Consider the following 18,960-nt stretch of genomic DNA (forward strand, 5'->3'; position numbering starts at 1 on the left):
GTCATACATCCTCTCACGTTACCCTATACCCTTATGCTCTCCCCTCCCACAACCCCCTCACATTATGTTACGTACATGACCTATCTCATGATCAATGACGGTTATGTAGTTAACAAAGTCTAGCGAATGAGAAGAATAACTCTTGAGAAGTGATAAGTCGTTAGCTTTTATACCTCATTACAACTTGGATGCATTTGTCATTGTCCCCTTTCTCATGTGGAGACACAAAACCTTTCTTTCTCAAGTTTTACAATCTCTCTTCTGTCTATTACTAGCCAACTCTTAGGTTCATTCAAATAAATAAATAATGTCGAAATGTCTGATGGTCTCTTCACACAATCAATCCATTGTTAACATTAATTCAATGTAGAATGAAAATGTCATATGCCTGGAAACTTCTATAATATCGATACGAGATGTGGAACAAGACTATAATCCAAAACATAGTGAATTAGATAGAATTTGAGCAAGATGCTGGAAGGCAAGAAAATGGATGGGTTTAACGTGTGAATAAAGCATCATAAAGACAAAATGGCGGATGTTGGGTTGGGTTGCCCAGTATCTCCAAAATGTTTTGCAAATTCACAATTTAAGTAAGAAACTCTCCCCTTTCCTTCGAGAAGTTTTCTACATTATTTCAAGAGGAAGAGAAGTAGATGGCAAATGAGGAAGAAATTCCACGTTCGTTACTAAACGGGATAGAGAGAGGGGCATTTAATCATGTACTATAATTTCTCGTCGACTTTTTGTTGGCATAATATGAAGCATTTGCTTCTCCATTCAATACTCAGTGTGTGACATATGTCCGTGCACACTCTCATTTTCTCATGTACACATTACGTAGCTTACGAAATGTCGACCGGGAATCTTAATCATATTATTCTCATAGTTAAGAATAACAAACATCAGATTTATACATTACGTAGCTTACGAAATGCCGATTGGGAATCTTTTAATCATACTATTCTCATATCTAAGAATAACAACATCAATTTTTATCAATTTTGAGAATGGTTAATCATACGCTTTCTAGATTATGTTTTTGACAAAGCTTAGGAGGGTATCCATGTTCTTCTAAGGGAATTGAATGGAAGGTTATGTATGGTGCATCTTAGTAGAAGCTATAAAACAGAGGAACTAACTATATAAAAGCATACAGAAATAATAGAGTTATACTTATGTATACATATACATATACATACATACATACATACATATATGTATATAGATAGGTACATGTATATGATGAATGTGGGCGTTTTATCCATTTGGAGAGAGAGAGAGAGAGAGAGAGAGATGAGGTTATTCATCCCAACCACAGAAAGGCAGCAAAAAGCACAAAAAGAAGCTTCTTTATCATCACCGTCTATCTCAGAGGTCTTCTTCAGGAAGAAGAAGAGGAAGAGGAAGGAGATTCATACAGAGAGAACCTCATCAGCTCAGAAAGGTTAGATTCCCTTGTTGCTTAAAACCTAGCCTAAGAATGCTTTCCACAAGCTTAACTTAATGCTATATACATATAGCACCATTTCTTCATTGGTTCTATTTTTGACACCATGATCCTGTCCATCTGTGTTTGTCACATTTGTGTATTTGATTGCTCGATTTAATGCTTAAAGCTCCTTCATTTCTTGTTGGGTTCTTATGTATTGGATTTCCTTAACATCATGCATTTTCACGGGAGTGCCTTCTGATCGTCATATTTATGCTTTAGAACCCGTTAATTTTGTGTATTCTGATTATCTTATTTATGCTTTAAAATCCCGCATTTTGTTTCCATCGTTTTGTATTTTATCTGGAGATAGATAAACCTCTGTACTCTTAAGTTCTGATCAGTTCAATTATCTGGGTGCTTTAAGGTCCGTTTTCTCATGTTCTTTACGTGAGGCTCTTTGTATGAATATGGTTCATTCTGTTATGTGTTAATGAAAACTTAAAGTGATTGTTTCAATCCAAGATTTCTCTAGCAGAATGTAGTATGCTGAATCAAGTTAATTATGTAAATGCACATGGAGGTCCCATTTGATACAGCAGATTGATAAGATAATTATGTAATACATACTCTCACTATATATACATATATGTATACTCTCACTGTATTTGGATATATAACTAGAGGGTACCGCATAATCGCATTTTCCATTAAATATTTTTTCACGGTCTGTATCTGTTCATTTTAATCGTATGGATTTTCATATGTCCATTTCCTTGTGTCTTGACATGGTATTCTTGTATCATTAGAAATGTTTGAGGGAAATATGGAACATTCTATTACAATTTACAAGATTTGAATGTGCGTTTTCCCCCATAGTTTAGAAGAACGTAGTATGTTGAATGAAGCTAATTGTATGAATGCACATGAGGATCCCTATCTATATATTATACTGTATACATATATCCGGCCATGGTGTTTTTATTCTGGATTTTTATGTGTCAAATTGCTTGAATATAAATGCATGATGTTGATACTTCTTCGGGTGTGAAATCATGCATCTAATTATTTGCTCAAATGTTCTGATTGTTTTGCAGGTTCATCACCCTAACTTAGCAAGATGAATGTGAACGCCATTGCACCATCATCACTAGATCTTGCAGCTAGGAATCCAATGATTTGTGCTTCTTTGAAGAGTTCTTTCAATGGACTGCACAACATTGACAACCATCGCACATGCAGACAATCAACAGACTTGTTTTGGGTGTGGTATCTAAGGCCTTATTGAATGGGAATTGATGTTGCATCAAGTGTCGCTTTAGTTTTTGTTCCCAGTTTAAATGTCAGAAAGTATCAGTGCATCCATTATAAGGAACATGTTTTGTACTCTCATCCATTGTCAAGATTGTAATTACAACATGTCTGTGTATTTTTTGGTCATGTTGCTAACTTCCTCTGAACTATAAAATTCCAGGCCCAAGGCAAAGGACAAAGTATCAAAGTACAGCAGAAAAGTGGAATCAGATGCTCTTTGGTTGCATCGGCCTCTGTAGAGAAGAAGAAAATCTTGATGATGGGAGGTACTCGCTTTATCGGTATATACCTCGCTCGACTGCTAACCGAAGCTGGTCATGAGGTGGGTTTGCACGTTAATTAGGGATTTTCTGTATGTAATCCGAGTGGTCAAGTATGGGTTTCAAGTTGCTATGGTTCGTTGTTCTAGGTAACCCTTTTTACAAGGGGTAAAGCTCCTATCACACAACAACTGGCAGAGGAATCAGACGAGGAGTATAAAAAGTTTGCCTCTTCAGTAAGTAATTCTTATACTGCTAATCCATTGGATGCAGTGAAACAGCTTTGCTGATCACGCAATGCATGAATATAGGTTAAACACTTGAAAGGTGATCGACAAGATTTTGAAGCTCTTAAGAAACAACTGACAGGGACCGATTTTGATGTTGTGTATGATATCAATGGTAGGGGCCTCTCTATTTCTCTTTGATATAAAACTTTCTTCTTTAAGGTAAACTATGTCTACAATCTATACAGAGTCATTTAGGGACTTTGTGCTAACCGTTAGTGAGGCATGGTTCAAAAGCTGAAAGTTATACTCGTACTCATATCCTGGGTCGTTGATTATGTTTTGGGATGTTCTTATGATTATTTTTCTATTCTTCCCCTTCTTCTTTTTCTTTATTTATCTTTGGCTTTTGATGCCTAGAATTTGGTAAAAGGGGCAAGGGAGACTAGTGGAAATCAGTCTAAAATTAATTAGCATGTTAATATCTTTCTCAATAATCCTCTGTGTGTTTTCAGGAAGAGAAGGGGTTGAAGTTGAGCCCATTTTGGATGCCTTGCCCAACCTTCAGCAGTAAGTTTATGAGCAATCATTTTTTCTTTGATTCTACCCATAACTATTATGTGGTAAATCATGCTAAAGCATATCCGCATCATGTTTCATACTCTGCATGCGTTGAGCCCAAATGGGATCTAAAAGGATAAGCAAAACTGAAGTTCTAATATGTATCTTAAGTAAGGCATAATTAGTGAAAACTAATGGAACTTGGGGTTGTTAACGTTTGCATAAAATACATGAGAGTGCATACACAATTACTTCAATAGAGCATACATACAATTGAGAGAACAAGAAACATGGATATATTGGTAGTGGGGCACTCAAGCATTATTACAATGGTAGTGTTTGATATGACAACAGCTATAGCTTATGTGCTCCTAACTGAGCAGATACAGGTACAACTCAGTGCGTGAATGATAAAACTCGAGAATGCCTAATGAGGAAAACATCATTAAGAATGAAATTACTGAAGGGTCGTTAAATAATTTCTCTCTTTCTATTTGACTCTTTAGTAATTCTCTCTTTCTATTTGACCATTCAGCAATTTCTCTCTTTCTATTTGACTCTTTAATAATTCTCTCCGTCTATTTGACTCTTTAGTAATTCTCTCTTTCTCTTTTATTCGTCCCACCAAACTTTCTGTGTTAGATCACCCCAGGATGGATATTATCAGATGGCAGCAATTTTAGTTATAATCATCAGGAACCAAACCTCGAGTGTTGGTTCATTATGATTCACATTTCATGCCATTTAGTTTTAAGGAAGCTAGCCTAGTATGACCTTTTTCTTTTGTTACTTGCACTGACGAGAATTAACATAAGCATTTGTTATGTTTGTCAGATCTTTTAGGCCATTGTGGTCTTTGAGAGACTTCAATATATCTTCTTTCCACTCTTACTAATCCTTGCTATTCTTGTGCTTCCAGGTACATATTTTGTTCATCTGCAGGAGTCTACCTGAAATCTGACCTTCTTCCTCACTTTGAGGTTGCAAAAAAAACTTCTTGCTTTAGTGTGCTATGTTTACTATATTAAATTCGATATCATATCATGATTGATATATATAAAATGTGCAGGTAGATGCGGTTGATCCCAAAAGTAGGCACAAAGGGAAGCTTGATACTGAATCATTGCTTGAAAAGAAGGGTGTGAATTGGACATCCATTAGGCCTGTATACATATATGGACCACTTAATTATAACCCTGTTGAGGAGTGGTTCTTCCATCGCCTAAAGGCCGGACGTCCCATTCCAGTGCCAAGCTCAGGACTTCAGATAACTCAATTGGGTCATGTCAAGGTTGTCTATTTGTTTTTGTTTGTGCACATGAATAGTACAGTACCTAGGATCAACCATGAAACTGGTGTTTGTATGGTTTAAGCATATATTTGAAAGAAAAAACACCAATTAGCATAATTAAGTTTTAGGGGTATCCTGGTAACTCTTTTACAACCAAGGGATATTCTGGTAATCTTTACAAACCAAAGATTATCCTGGTTAATCAATATAAAGCTGGGGGTATATTGAACTATTGTTTCCCAATATATAAATTTTTCATGTTCCCCAAGTATACTCTAATGCCAGACATATTGATTTGTTCAGGATCTTGCAACAGCATTCATAAAAGTGCTTGGTAACAGCAAAGCTAGTAAGCAGGTGTACAATATATCTGGGGAAAAATATGTCACATTTGATGGCATTGCTAAAGCATGTGCTAAGGTACACTGGATGTCTTTTTCTTCAAAAAATGAAAGAGGATTTTCCAATTATTGTGGTAATGTGCTAGAAATACTTTTCATTTTTTTTGTTGTTTCTCACTAGGCTGGTGGCTTTCCCGAACCTGAGCTGATACACTACAAACCCAAGGAGTTCGATTTCGGAAAGAGTAAATCCTTCCCTTTAAGGGACCAGGTATGTCTTGATTTCTTGCTCAAATAGTCGCATGGCGTTTTGAATTTAACAATCTATCTATTCTTATACCATTGTTTTTTTACATTCATCCTTTTTTCTTATATGTATAATCAATGTATTCTTGCATCATTTTTTTCACATGCTTTATTTTTCCTATGTCTTTGTTGTATTCTTGCAGCATTTCTTCACGTCTATTGAGAAAGCTAAGACAGAGTTGGGATGGGAACCTAAATTTGGATTGGTGGAAGGGTTAACCGACTCGTATAATCTTGACTTTGGTCGAGGAACATTTAGAAAAGCAGCTGATTTCACCGCTGATGACATTATATTGGAAAAGCTCGGAAAGGTAACTGTGGCTTTGTAAGAAGAGGGTCTTCACTTGGTTATTTCTTGCTCTAGCAAGTAGGCCATGGTTGATAAGGTGGAATTTCACATATGTTTATCTTATCATACACAACTACCTACCTCCATTGTGTTCATTGTATTAGTTATAGTACTTCCCATATTGCGCTTGTACAAACACCGATGAAATAACAAACATGTTTCATCCTTACTTGATGTTGAGCCTTCATGGAAATGCTGCTTCTCAATGATAGTTTGTAATCCCAAATGGTGTGGTTTATTGATGTGTACATTTTTTCCATGTAAATTTCATCTAAGTTTGTAATCCCAAATGGTGTGGTTCATCAATAGTGTCCATTTTTTTCCATGTAAATTTCAATCAAAGTGTGTAATCGCAAATGGTATTGATAAGTGTCCATTTTTTAACATGTAAATTTCAATCTAAGTTTGTAATTGCAAATGGTGTGGTTTATTGATAGTGTTCATTTTTGTCCATGTAAATTTCATCCAAGTTTGTCCTTTTCTTTGTATGAGATGCATGTCCTCTAAATGAGTTTCCACTAAAATGAGATTTGCACTAATTCTTGAGAGGTAGGAAATGATATCTTAGTCTCTCACGTTGATAGGCATCAGTTTTTCTGTAGCCTACAACAACGCATATATGACAACTTGACATGGTTTGGGTTCACACAAAGGGGACACAAAAGTAGTGTGAATGTGGAATTACAAATACTTTTATTAATGCTTCAATATAAGCAAGTGATAATGAAAGTTACGTGGAGGGAGATGCTGGGAAATCATGTAAGAGATTTTGAAACGTATATAAGCTACCAGATGTGAGTGCCAAGGACCATACGCATGCAAATTGTCTTTGTTGCAATAGAAGGCATATCACCCATCTAGAGTAGTATTAACGTGTCTCATAACCAAATGTAGGAATCATGTTCAAGGATGAATTGATAGGGGGTGGTTCTGTCATGAGGCCATTTGAGGTTCGTGTAAAGTGATCTATGTCCTCGCCTAGTATCAACTATTAGACTTAGTGGTGGCAGCACACCTCAAAGTGCTGCTTTGGGCAATGCACATTGGCTTCCATATAAGTGGTTTACGACTAAGGTTGTCATAGTATTGGTCAGATTAGATGGTGAAATCTTGCAAGAATTGCTCGAGCCATGATGGAGTAACAATCGCCTAGTATAATCAGATTAGATATTGAAATCTTTCAAGAATTGCTTGAGCCGTGATGGAGCTCATATTCCCAACCATTAACCTGGAAATGCTCGTTGTTTAATTATGAGAAAAGTATTGCCCCCAAATGCTAGTGAAATCTTTCACGAATTGCTTGAGCCGTGATGGAGCTCATATTCCCAACCATTAACCTGGAAATGTTCGTTGTTTAATTATGAGAAAAGTATTGCCCCCAAATGAGAGTAAGTATCTGGGACATTTGACTGTATACCCATTCAGCAAACAATTTAATGAACATATATTTAGCTTTAGGTTGCATAACCTCTTGATTGTAGATGGTTTACGGTTAGATCATTGTCATATATAGGAGGATGGACACAGTACTTAAAAAGACATGTGTACCCCAAATGTTCAAGTCATGAAAATGACGAATGACAAATTATGAATACAGGTGGACTGCCAGTCTAGGGTTTTCCATAAATTGCACAATCTAAACACACGAAACAAACGCATCTCACGGAGACACTCATATGAAATAAAAATCCAGAAATCTCTCATTATTTTCAGCGACTTACTTTGTAAAAAGTCTGCAAATGAGAATTACTATATACATGCAAAATTGATTCACTATTATTCATGTTTTCAAGTTCTCATAGCATACGGAATTCAAATTGACTCTAAACTCACTGTATTTCACACATAATACATTTTCAAAACCACTAGGCGCAGAGCTGTCGCATAATAAAAACAAAAATCTGGCCATATATCGTCCTATCTCACAAGATAATTCTCGTTCTATCTCAAACCATAATAGTGGTAGCCGCTTGAAGTTACCACGGAAGCATGCAAACGTATCTTTAACAGGCAGAAAAGGACAGATAGCATCCTTAATTAATCAAACTTAGAGAGAAAAGGACAGAAATTCCAAAAGCCCGTGTGCCCTCAGATCTCATAGCTCTAATAAGCTTCATCGGTGGCGTAATGGCAAACTACCTCATTCTTCTCCATTCTCATGTGAGGGTGAAGGGACGATGATGATGATGATGATGATGATGATGATGATGATGATGATCGCGGTGATGGAGTGATGTGAAAACGGATCTGTGCAGGAATGAGCAGTGTGTGAAAAGAGAAGGGAGAAGAATGAGATCTTGTTTACCGCCACACTTGGACCTTCCGATCATCCAGCTTCGTTATGTTTTCCATCATAGGGCACACAAAAGGAGAAGGCGGAAAATACAACATTACCCTAAACCCTAACTACAAGGTTCACTACGTAACACACAAAACACCAAAACCCTAAACAGGCAGAGATGCAAAGAAACCCATAGCCACAAATCTGATGCTAGACCTTTAAGATCGTATAAACCCTAACTACAAGGTTCACCATGGAATACCCAAAACCCAAACAGGCAGAGAGGCAAAGAAATCCATATCTACAAATCTGATTCTCAACCTTTTAAGATCACAAGTATATATACATATACATACATATATATATATACACATATTATAGATATGAACCAGAGGAGGCGATTAGCAAACAGAGGAGCGGACATGCAAGAAAGATCGACACGATTTCTAGGGTTTCTTTCCACAGCTGCTTCTACACACACGGATTGGATGCCTTTCACACTTTAGGAGGATCAGATCAGGCGGCCTCTGGGACACCCACCATCCATCCCGATTCGGCCCCATCCTCATCCCCTATAAACTGACTCCGCCACTGGACATCCATCTTATTGATTCTTACCCTCGTCCGGCTTCATCTTCAAGTGTTTTCTTCAAACTCTAAAACCGGAATCGGCCACGTTTCGTAATAACAAAAAAAAACACTCGCATACTATAACATTTGTATTGGTGCGGATCATGTGATAGAAAAAAACATTATACGGTTTTCGTTGATAACTTCTCACTTCAGACCATTACCATTGATATGTGTCTCGTGAAAACCGATATGGATGGGCTTCGGGTTGGTTCAAATTCGAACAATAGGTGGTCACCATCAAGATTCTATGTTCGTTATCTAGCCATTGTGGCTACTAGCTTAGTTTTCTTCCTTGATGCGCTTGTCTCCATCCAAAATTTGTAGGCTCTCATATAGCCACTTGGATTCAATTCATAGCCATATAAAAGGCTTCAAGAAACAACATATTTCGTTATTGTATGGTAAGCTTCTATATGTCTTCTTGTGTGCAATATCCGTTTCTTCCTGCCCTAACTTTTGGGCTTACTCAAGTCATGTTTTGTAGTACAACATTATATAATAGCTATATATAAATCGTGATGGTTATTAACGTCTTTTGACTTAATATTAAAGTTGTTGTTGTTGTTGACGGCTTCTACCCCGACCAGTACGTCCATCATAGAAGATGTATGGTTTGTCGACTCAAACCACATGACATCTCACCAATAATGGTTTCGAGACCTGAGAGAGCTCGAATGACCCGGCTATGTGGAAACAGGGGATGACACAATTCATCCCATTCAGCATGTCGGCTATGTGGAACAACGCGTTAATAATCTACCTTTGTGAAATGACTTTATGATATTCGCATTACATCTAAACACGATCCTCAAGTTGGAACGTAGGTTCCTTTGGTGAATAATGTATTAATATAAATACTATTGAGCTTTACTAATCTATTTCATACGTGGGCTATTGATCACTACAATCTACTCCTCCTATTAGGTTTCCTTACAACCAAATTGATATGAATATAAATTCTATTGCCATTTTATAAACTATCTTTTACTTCAATTGTCTATTCAATTTGATTCAACCTTTTGTCTTCATATTGATTTCGTGATCATATGCTCATTGATCTTCCTTGATTCGCTTCTCTCTCAGTCAAGAACCCCAACAATTCCATATCAACACAGACATGATTCAAAGTGAAATATGAACTTCACATGAACAGAATTTGTGTGAAAGCTCTAGTGATTCCCTTGGAGTTTAACTAGATGATCCTCGAGAACTATATTCATAAAATGACAAAATGTCCAAACATATTCCGCAACGAGGGTGATGACTTGTATTCGTGAAGCGAAAAGTATACCTCGTGGAAGAATGCATAAAATATTATTAGAAAGAAGCTTTAAAAAACACAAGAAATTAACCCAATCATGTCATTGGTGACTAAGTGAGATATTTCTCTAATGTTAAATTCATGTGCTTCGTTCGACCATCACCATGTGAATGATAGATTACAATAGCTATTGAACAACTTGAGTAAATGCTTCCAATACTTCAAAATGAGTTGTGCATGTGATATGGGAAACCATGATGCTTGAATACTTACCGCATAACCAAATCAAGTAATGAATATAAGAATGACATCAAAACCATTTAAAGCTACGTGATTCGTAATGAAATCAAAGAAAATATATCTCCATGGACTATGTAGAATTATCAGTGGTTGTAACCATCCATACGGACGATGCCGCAACATTTTGAACCCACAACATACATCACAAGTGTGAATACAATCCTAGAAAATATTACAAAAGTTGAAGCCACAAGTAGTTCCCAATTTCATGACTAGCATGATACTAGACATGATTTATTATATTACATGGTGAGTCTAATGTTAAAAGAGTGGTCGAATGGTGGCATATATCCATAAAGAGGTGCCAGATAGCACCCATTCATGGTCTACCTTGTTTGTGTTCTTGGTTGTATAAATTTGGGGTTCCCACCTTGGTTGTCCTCAAGGAGTTCTACCAGAAGTTATTGGGTCAATATCATGTTTGTTGTCACACTAATAGCCAACTCCAATGTCTCGTGGACTCCAAGAAGTATAGCCACGGACATACCATAATAATGTTTCGATACACGAAAACGAGAAGAGCCCGCCCTCAAAAACTCATAAAATACTACTTTCATAGAGTAAACCACGTCAACTGAATTGAACATAATAGTTACGAGAATCATAGTACCTTGAACAACAAGCACAATATTGAATGATATGAATTAAGAAATCTTAGGCAAAGGCAACTTCCATTTATCTCTAGTTTGTGGCAATATAGTTCCAAATGCAAAATCAAACACATTCACTTCAATGATGAAAGGCTTGACTACGTTGACATGACTCAAAATCGACAGAAGTAAAAGCTTATCATCAATATATCTTGGATGAAAGAGCTATCCACATTTTTGGCTAGGTTTTCTTGAGCACATGGATCCAATGCTACTCATGTTGCAATAGTTAGAGTTGAATCCACATCCATTATCTCATCATCTATTGTTTTTTCATTTATGTAGTAGTCATTTGCAAGCCGTCGTAATTAGAGAACATTATACATACCCTGATGTTGATTTACGTTTACCAACACACCTCAATAAGGTGGATTATGAAAAACTTACTTCAACAATTACACTTACTCTAAAGCTCAAACCTTGGTCCGTTGTCCCTTACATGTACCACATGATTTCATTTGATTGCTTCTCGATGCTTATTGTGAAGGTTTAACATCAATCTAATGACCACTTCAATTCCAAATACAATGTTAGGTCATGTGCCCACTATGGATCACATCAACTTTCCCTTGCATTTCAACTCAAGGCAAAAACTCATCATGAATGAATAAATCAAGTTACCCGAGTTGATGAAATTCATGTATTTTACCATATTATCATCAAGGGTGAACATCTACCCTTCTGTTCGTATGCAAGTGACTAGCCAAACACTTGTCTCTAAGGTCTTTGATGAAGCACTTACTATTATTGAATCATATTTGTATCCATTACTTATTTGTCCAATTGATATTAAGTTATTTGTGATAGTGGGAACATGCAATATATTCTTTATGAATTTTCGATATATTGTGTTATTTAATGAGACATCTCCAATGTGATGAATGGATGCACGGTAATATCACTTCGCAACATGTTGTCGGGTTGCTCAAATATTTGTTGTTGTAAAACTAAGTGTGTGCATGTGAATGTTGAGTGGGACCATCATGGATTTCAACCATGTAGAAAGATGACATTGTTGATAAAGGGCTGCGTAAGATAATGGCATGGAATTATCGTCTTTTTATAAATGTCTTTCGCATAAATACCTTTGTTGCATTACATATTTGTTCGTGGCAACTCATTGAGTAATTCATTCGTGGAAAACCTTCACATAAGTTTGCACTTGCAAAATTTTATTAGGGAAAACCTCACTTAATTTTTTGCATTCAAGGAAATTATTTAGGGAAAATTTTGTTAAAGAGGTTGCACATAAAATCGTGCAAACTTGTCATGTAGAAGACTTTATGTAATCATTATGTGTAGAGTCTTTGCTCAAAGTTCTCGCAAAATCCTTTTGTGCAATTCACCTTGAAATTAATTTTTTTGTGCCAAAATTTATGAGGTGATTTGTTCTCCAACCCAAATCAATGAATCTAATTTTCAAATTTTCAAAGTAATATAGATTAAAATATTACGAGGAGTTATACTTCCTCACCGATTACAATATGCTTAGAGAGAGAAATATATCAAGGTAGTATCAATTACACGATTGATAAACCATTTTACATAGGGCGTGAGAGATCAAGATTTAGAAGAAATTAGGCTTAAAAGAGAGTGTAAAAAAGGGCAAGATATCCTTAGGTCTCGACTGTCAACCCATGACAAGCCCATGATAGACATTCACATCGCCTTTTGTTGTCATAGGCCTTCAATGTACCCTCATAATTTTCTTTTTCCCTAAAAATATGTCATCAAACAAAAATTGGGAGTTTGATCCCTAAAGCTGCCATGAAGAAGAAGCATCGATCATTTCCACTTGATGAGGGAGAAGAAAAAACCCTCTCACACACAACAACAAAGAAGAAGAAAAATCGAGCCAAACAACACTTAACTGCGCCAATGGCTAAGACGAGCCTTCGAGCTTTCGCCATAATTATTCACGTCGCAATGTGATTATAACCCATATTGACAAAGAGGAAGCTAAGTTATGATAGTATAAAGACAGTTGACACATTTTTGCCATTAAGGAAGTGTGCATCATTCACTTGGAAAGCTCAATTTTGCCATTTGATTTGATGATGAGTTCAGCGTGGTTATTGTGAGGAACCCAAGAAGAATGAAAACTTATCTATGATAGGCACAATAGCACCCATGATGGTCCTCCTATTGTGAGAAGAATTTGGATACGTGTTTGGGTTATCTTTTTATGCTACACCTCACTAAGATAGAGAGTGAGGGGACAATGAGAAAACAAATTATTTGGAACGGTGGTTGTGCTTGAGATGTATCAGCCAACAAACACAATGGTCACATATATGCACAACAATAGAGGAGCTAACCCTCCAAGTCTGAAAGCTAGTTACAACCTTCCTTATAATATTCAAGATTCATTGGAAGTTTCACATTGGTCGAGCCGAGTTGGGCTCTCATCTCAGGATGCCCTATTTATAACAATATTCCAATTTGTCGACAGGAAGGCGTGGCAAGGAGAACATGAATGAGTACAATTTTGAACACAAACACAAACACATACACATACACACACAAACAACTTTCCAATTATGCTACTTGTTAAGCTCGTCCTTTTTTTTCTAAGCGTACCTTAGCATGAAGGTGATTTTCATCCACTTGCTACACAAGACACAGACACACATGACAATCGCCACGATCAAGAGAAGAAAGAAGAAAAATGGTGAAGAGGTAGGTACTTGCAGGACTCAAGGAGGAGGAGCCCATTCATTCAGTCATAATTTCATTTGAAGGAAGAAGCTACAGATTGTTTTGGGGCGCTTTCACACTGCAGCCCGGACGTAGAGATGCCGTGGAAAGAAAAGTAAAGAAAGCACAGAAGAAGCCCTAACTCTCTCTCTCTCTCTCTCTCTCTCTTCGTCTGCAAGCTCTCGCCATCGCCCGTTGGCCACAGTCGCAGACAACAGACGATCGTTTCCCTGTCCTCGCTGCTCTACTAACCGACATTTGAAGTTTCGGATTCGAGGTGAGGCCTTTATACAGAAACAAAAGTTTTTTGAACAGAAAACCATTATGATTAGGGTTTTCAACGGAAGTATTCGCTGTGAGGACTTTGAACACAAACCATTAAATTAAGTTTTTTTTTTTTTTTTTCGGAACGGAAATTGTCCACGTAAGTATTTTCGGGTGAAGGACTTCTGTTTTGAATAGAATCTCCATGCTTTAGATTCTTAGGTCTCTGTAATGAACGTACAGAAATGCATACTGGATTCCTAAAATAGCAAATAAGAAAGAGAGTGTCTTATGCCTGTGTGCTTTTTCCTATTACAGGCTGTGAAAATCGCAGAAAACATTGAGTCGAATCATTAAGGTAAAGAATTCTAGTGCTTTCTGTTTCCTCCGATTTCGGAGCTAGATCCTCGATCATTGAATCATAAAAGGCCCATGAACCATTTCTACAACTTTGCGGGTGTCATCATGATTCCGCTCACAGGTTGTTGAACTTTAACGAATTGAAGCTGACACTATCAAGTTCAAGAATCTGAATAGAAACTATCAAGGGCAAGATTCTGAGCAAAAACCATTAGCACGGGATCGTGGAGTCGTAATCATTTAGGTAAGATTTAAAGCAAATTTTGTTGATATATTTGTTTTGAGCATAAACGGATTTTAAGATTTCCAGTGAAAACTAGTAAAGGTTAAATTTTCAACAGAAACTATTTAGATAAGATGTTGAGAGCTTAAGATAAGACTTTAAGCTGAAACTGTTGAGTAGTTTTTGAGCTGAAACTGGTCTTTTAGTTTCTAGCAAAAGACTCCTAAACTAAGGTTCTCAGCAGAAACTATTAATCCAATATTTAGCTGCAGAAAGTATTAACTGTTCACTTAGATCTATGAGATAGTTTCACATTTCATGACCTCATAGATTTTTGGGTTACATATGCATCTTTGCTTAATGAACACTCAGAAGGGTGTGAAAAATCCTCAATCACAAACTAATTTACTTAGATACCTGTAATGGATCCACAAACTTTATGTCGGTACACACTTGTACACATCTCTTTTCAACTTTCTGTGATGATTACACTTACAGGAGGTGAAAAATATCTGAAGGTTTTGAGGAGAAATTAGACCATGGCGATAGGGAGCTCTATCTTGCAGCTGGCGTCTGGTCCTACTGGAAGTTCGGCCAAGCTTCACCCTACTGTGCTTTTCAACATCTGTGATTCTTACATCAGGCGAAATGATCAAACAGAGAGGGTTATTGGAACTTTGTTAGGTTCTGTGTCTTCTGATGGAGTTGTGGACATTCGCAACTCGTACGCTGTGCCTCACAATGAGTCTTCTGAACAGGTATTATCCATTGCAAAAGAAGAACTTTTTTTCTTGTTAATTTTTGTTCAAGTTATTTGGCATGGGGTTGTATCTGAGCAGTCTTTTGGATGAAAGAGTGCATAGTGTATCACATATACGTTGTTTTTTGAACAGAAAGGTGTGTTCTGAGCATCTTGGTTGAATGTATGAACTTGGTTGGGTATACAGAATTGAAGTGTGCACAGGCTAACCTGTGGTGATCTATCTTGATGTATTGGAGTACATCGCAATTGGCTATTGACCAATAGAAATCATTTTGTGTAATGCCATGTCCCTACTTGCAATGAGCATAAAACATTGCAGATTATTTGTGTTTATTAGCAGTAAGGTTCAGGAAAACACTATAATGGGTACTGAATAGATATTATATTCTATGTATATTAAGATTAATGGCACTGGAAAGTTTGAGATTTATGTAGAACACTCAGATGATTCAATGATGTTTTGAGCACGAGAACAGTTCTGTTATGAGATCTCCTTGGTTCTATTAGTCAAAGGTTTAGAATACAGAGGTATAGTGAACAGAAGGTTGTGTGGCAATCTTTTTGGTGGTGGTTGTTGAGAAGTCTTTGGGATTAAAGAGTAGTCTCGGAAACATTGAGAATTCAGGAGGGAGGGTGTTAGTCACTATAAAGACAATCTCAACGCTAAGTATTTGCAAGGGAAGTGAAAATTGAATGTCACACTGCAGTGATCCTTTGTGGGAAGGTTGTTTGATGATCTCCATACCTTTTTATTCTAATTGATGAGTCTCTGCTGCCATGAGGTGGGATAGGAAGTATAGAAGATTCAGGTGGGTGGACGGGAGTATATAACACCAATGGGTATTGACTTGATATGTACTTGTATAATGACAGGTTGCAGTGGACATTGAATATCACAAATCAATGTTTGACCTGCATCAACGAGTGAACCCAAAGGAGGTGATAGTTGGCTGGTAAGTGCAGTTGTCTATGGATTACAAGTAAACATGGTGATATCTTACTTGGAATTTTTAACCATAGGTACTCTACAAGTGCAAGAGTGAGTGGTAGTGATGCATTGATTCAAGATTTCTATGCCCGGGAGACCCAGAATCCTGTGTATTTGACTGTGGACACCACATTTCAAGACGAGGCTGCAAGTATTAAAGCATATGTTTCTACTATCCTTACACTCGGTGAACGCCAACTTGCTGCCCAATTTCATGAAGTTCAACTTGACCTTCGGATGGTAGAAGCGGAGAGAGTTGGATGTAATGATGAATAATAATATATAATTAATACTTTAAGTTTTGGCCCTTCTTGTCTTGTATTTGTATTGTAACCCTATTTTTTGTTATACTTGTTGGGTGGCAGTTGATGTCTTGAAGAAAACAATTGTGGAAAAGCTTCCTGATGATTTAGAGGCATTAGAGATGACCATGGGAAGGTTGCATAGCATGGTTGAAACAGTATTTAAATACGTCGATGATGTTGTGGTAAGGATTAATTTTCTTTATGGTGTAAAATGTGTTTTTTTTACATGGTAATTTATGAGATATGGTCATTTTAACAGGAGGGGCGGACTCCTCCAGACAATACTGTGGGAAGGTATCTCTCAGATACAATAGCTTCGATACCTAAGATTTCTCCAGAAGCATTTGATAAACTTTTCAATGACAGTATTCAGGTGACTAAACTCAAATCAAACCCTTTAGAAATTTGTCTCAAAATTGATTCTTTGTTCATCTTGAAATTTTTTGTTATTGACTTTGATTCCTTCTTTTATTCAGGATCTGCTTCTGGTGCTTTATCTGGCCAATTTAACCAGAACACAACTATCACTAGCGAAGAAGCTGAATTCGGCAGCTCAAGTCTTCTAAGGATGACTTGGAACCAACCACTTTTGTATGCTACATTTTGGATGTGTGCTCACTTGCAATGTTCTAAGCACTATCATCTATGCTCATTGTTTTAGGGGTTAAAAAAGGAGCTTAGAGTATATCCAGATAACATCATGAATCTGATCCATGCAGCAATGTTGATGTGGATTTCAAATACAGTTGAGGTTTGCAAATTTATAGTGCAAGAACAATCTGTAATGCACACTTTTTATCACTTTTTGACGGCTTAGCTTTCTTTTTATACTTTCATGGTCTGAGATTTTTCAAGAAGATCTGTAATGTATTTCCGGGTTTGATTGCATTAGCTTGAATTTTGACCTAATCCTCATATATTATATACATAATGTATGACCTTGGAAGATAACTTTCTCTTTCACACTGGTCTTCATTTCTATGTTATGGTGTAGAACTTGCAATTTGTGAAAATTATCACCTCCATGTCTACATGTCGTTCCAAATAAAAAATTATATATTTAAAAATGAATGATTATTGTGTAAATGTATGTAGTTCAAAGTCTAGCAACTCCCCTTATTATCAATATGTTTTCTGGAAGAATGGTTGATATTTCTTATCTGATCTCAAGTTGTCGAAGTCTGTTTGAATCCAAGGCTTTTTTCCAACTCGAAATATGTCACTCATTATTTGCTGGAGTATCGTGTATCCCAGTGCTAGTTTCTCCCCTGATTATATTTTCATCTTCATCATTGCATTCATTCCCTTTTTTAAATGGAACAATGAGAAAGGCTGTGCTTCGTCTTGTACAAACTGATACATCATGCGAATGATTATAGCTATTTTTACTTCTACTGAACATGGTATTGCCAAATATATGTTCACTTGTGCTAATGTTGGTGTGGTTTTGTCTAAGAAACATTGTCTTATGTAAAGAATAAAATGTCTTTGAGAAACATATTTAGATATTGAAGGTGGTTCATCAATGCATGAAAACATGGGTGAGAATGCAAAAGAGTCCCACCTGTTAGATGCTAAAGCACGATGTGAAAGCATTGCCTCTACACCATATATCTCATTACTAACCATGTAGTTTAACATATTGCTTGTGGAGTCATGAACTTATTAAAATTGGCAAGTTTAACCATGTAAATGTTGGGGCATGTTTTTAATGCTTGTAATTTGCAATCTTCTCAAGTGTCAAAGTGAGCAATTGGCTTTAGGTTCATACTTTTCATGCACATTGGTTGTTTGCTTCAAATCATATGGTTTCACAAATTAAGGGTTAAAAGTGATAGCATTTAGTTAAGGCAATGCTAATAAGCCATTGAGAAGACCCATTGGTTATACTTATATGATGTAATCTTGATCTATAAACCTTCTTGACATTGGCATTTGTCTATCAATATGTTCTCTTTGAGAAAATAATACATTATTCGTACTTGAGGGTGACTTGTCCTTGTTGAGAAAATTCAAACATCATGTTTTCTTAAGTGTTAAAAACTTGTAATTTGTTTGGTATACCCTCCAACATTTTTGGCATTCGCTCGCAATGATGCTTTTAGAAGGAACTCTTAACATGAAGATGAGTGAAAAGATGCATGTACGAATACT

General features: G+C 36.6%; 2 protein-coding genes across 2 annotated transcripts; both read left to right on the forward strand.

Moving 5' to 3' along the window:
• The first annotated feature begins 1,298 nt into the window (after nt 1–1,298).
• On the forward strand, nt 1,299–6,389 carry CRB (chloroplast RNA binding protein). The gene is made up of 11 exons (XM_087322328.1): nt 1,299–1,447; nt 2,530–2,696; nt 2,907–3,068; nt 3,156–3,242; nt 3,318–3,408; nt 3,749–3,803; nt 4,714–4,774; nt 4,864–5,085; nt 5,389–5,505; nt 5,608–5,697; nt 5,876–6,389. The coding sequence occupies exons 2-11, from the start codon at nt 2,553–2,555 to the stop codon at nt 6,059–6,061; spliced, it is 1,215 nt and encodes a 404-aa protein (XP_087178454.1). The 5' UTR covers nt 1,299–1,447; nt 2,530–2,552; the 3' UTR covers nt 6,062–6,389.
• A 7,653-nt stretch (nt 6,390–14,042) lies between these two features.
• On the forward strand, nt 14,043–17,767 carry EIF2 (eukaryotic translation initiation factor 2). Its single transcript, XM_087322570.1, has 9 exons — nt 14,043–14,180; nt 14,486–14,525; nt 14,649–14,771; nt 15,249–15,508; nt 16,387–16,466; nt 16,534–16,763; nt 16,867–16,988; nt 17,066–17,179; nt 17,283–17,767. Exons 4-9 carry the CDS (start codon nt 15,290–15,292, stop codon nt 17,370–17,372), a joined length of 855 nt encoding a protein of 284 aa, XP_087178696.1. The 5' UTR covers nt 14,043–14,180; nt 14,486–14,525; nt 14,649–14,771; nt 15,249–15,289; the 3' UTR covers nt 17,373–17,767.
• The last annotated feature ends 1,193 nt before the right edge of the window (nt 17,768–18,960 follow it).

This window comes from Azolla caroliniana, unplaced genomic scaffold (genome assembly GCF_043228905.1).
Source record: "Azolla caroliniana isolate FFs.n. ecotype wild unplaced genomic scaffold, voAzoCaro1.0.p SCAF_7, whole genome shotgun sequence".
Classification (NCBI taxonomy): Eukaryota; Viridiplantae; Streptophyta; class Polypodiopsida; order Salviniales; family Salviniaceae; genus Azolla; species Azolla caroliniana.

What these genes read in the sequence shown, in the direction of transcription:
- CRB (XM_087322328.1), top strand. Translation starts at nt 2,553, where the DNA reads ATGAATGTGAACGCCATTGCACCATCATCACTAGATCTTGCAGCTAGG. An exon ending in TGTTGTGTATGATATCAATG is followed by an intron (nt 3,409 to 3,748) that starts GTAGGGGCCTCT and finishes GTGTGTTTTCAG; the next exon opens with GAAGAGAAGGGGTTGAAGTT. An exon ending in TTGCTAAAGCATGTGCTAAG is followed by an intron (nt 5,506 to 5,607) that starts GTACACTGGATG and finishes GTTTCTCACTAG; the next exon opens with GCTGGTGGCTTTCCCGAACC.
- EIF2 (XM_087322570.1), top strand. Translation starts at nt 15,290, where the DNA reads ATGGCGATAGGGAGCTCTATCTTGCAGCTGGCGTCTGGTCCTACTGGA. An exon ending in ACAATGAGTCTTCTGAACAG is followed by an intron (nt 15,509 to 16,386) that starts GTATTATCCATT and finishes GTATAATGACAG; the next exon opens with GTTGCAGTGGACATTGAATA. An exon ending in AATACGTCGATGATGTTGTG is followed by an intron (nt 16,989 to 17,065) that starts GTAAGGATTAAT and finishes TCATTTTAACAG; the next exon opens with GAGGGGCGGACTCCTCCAGA.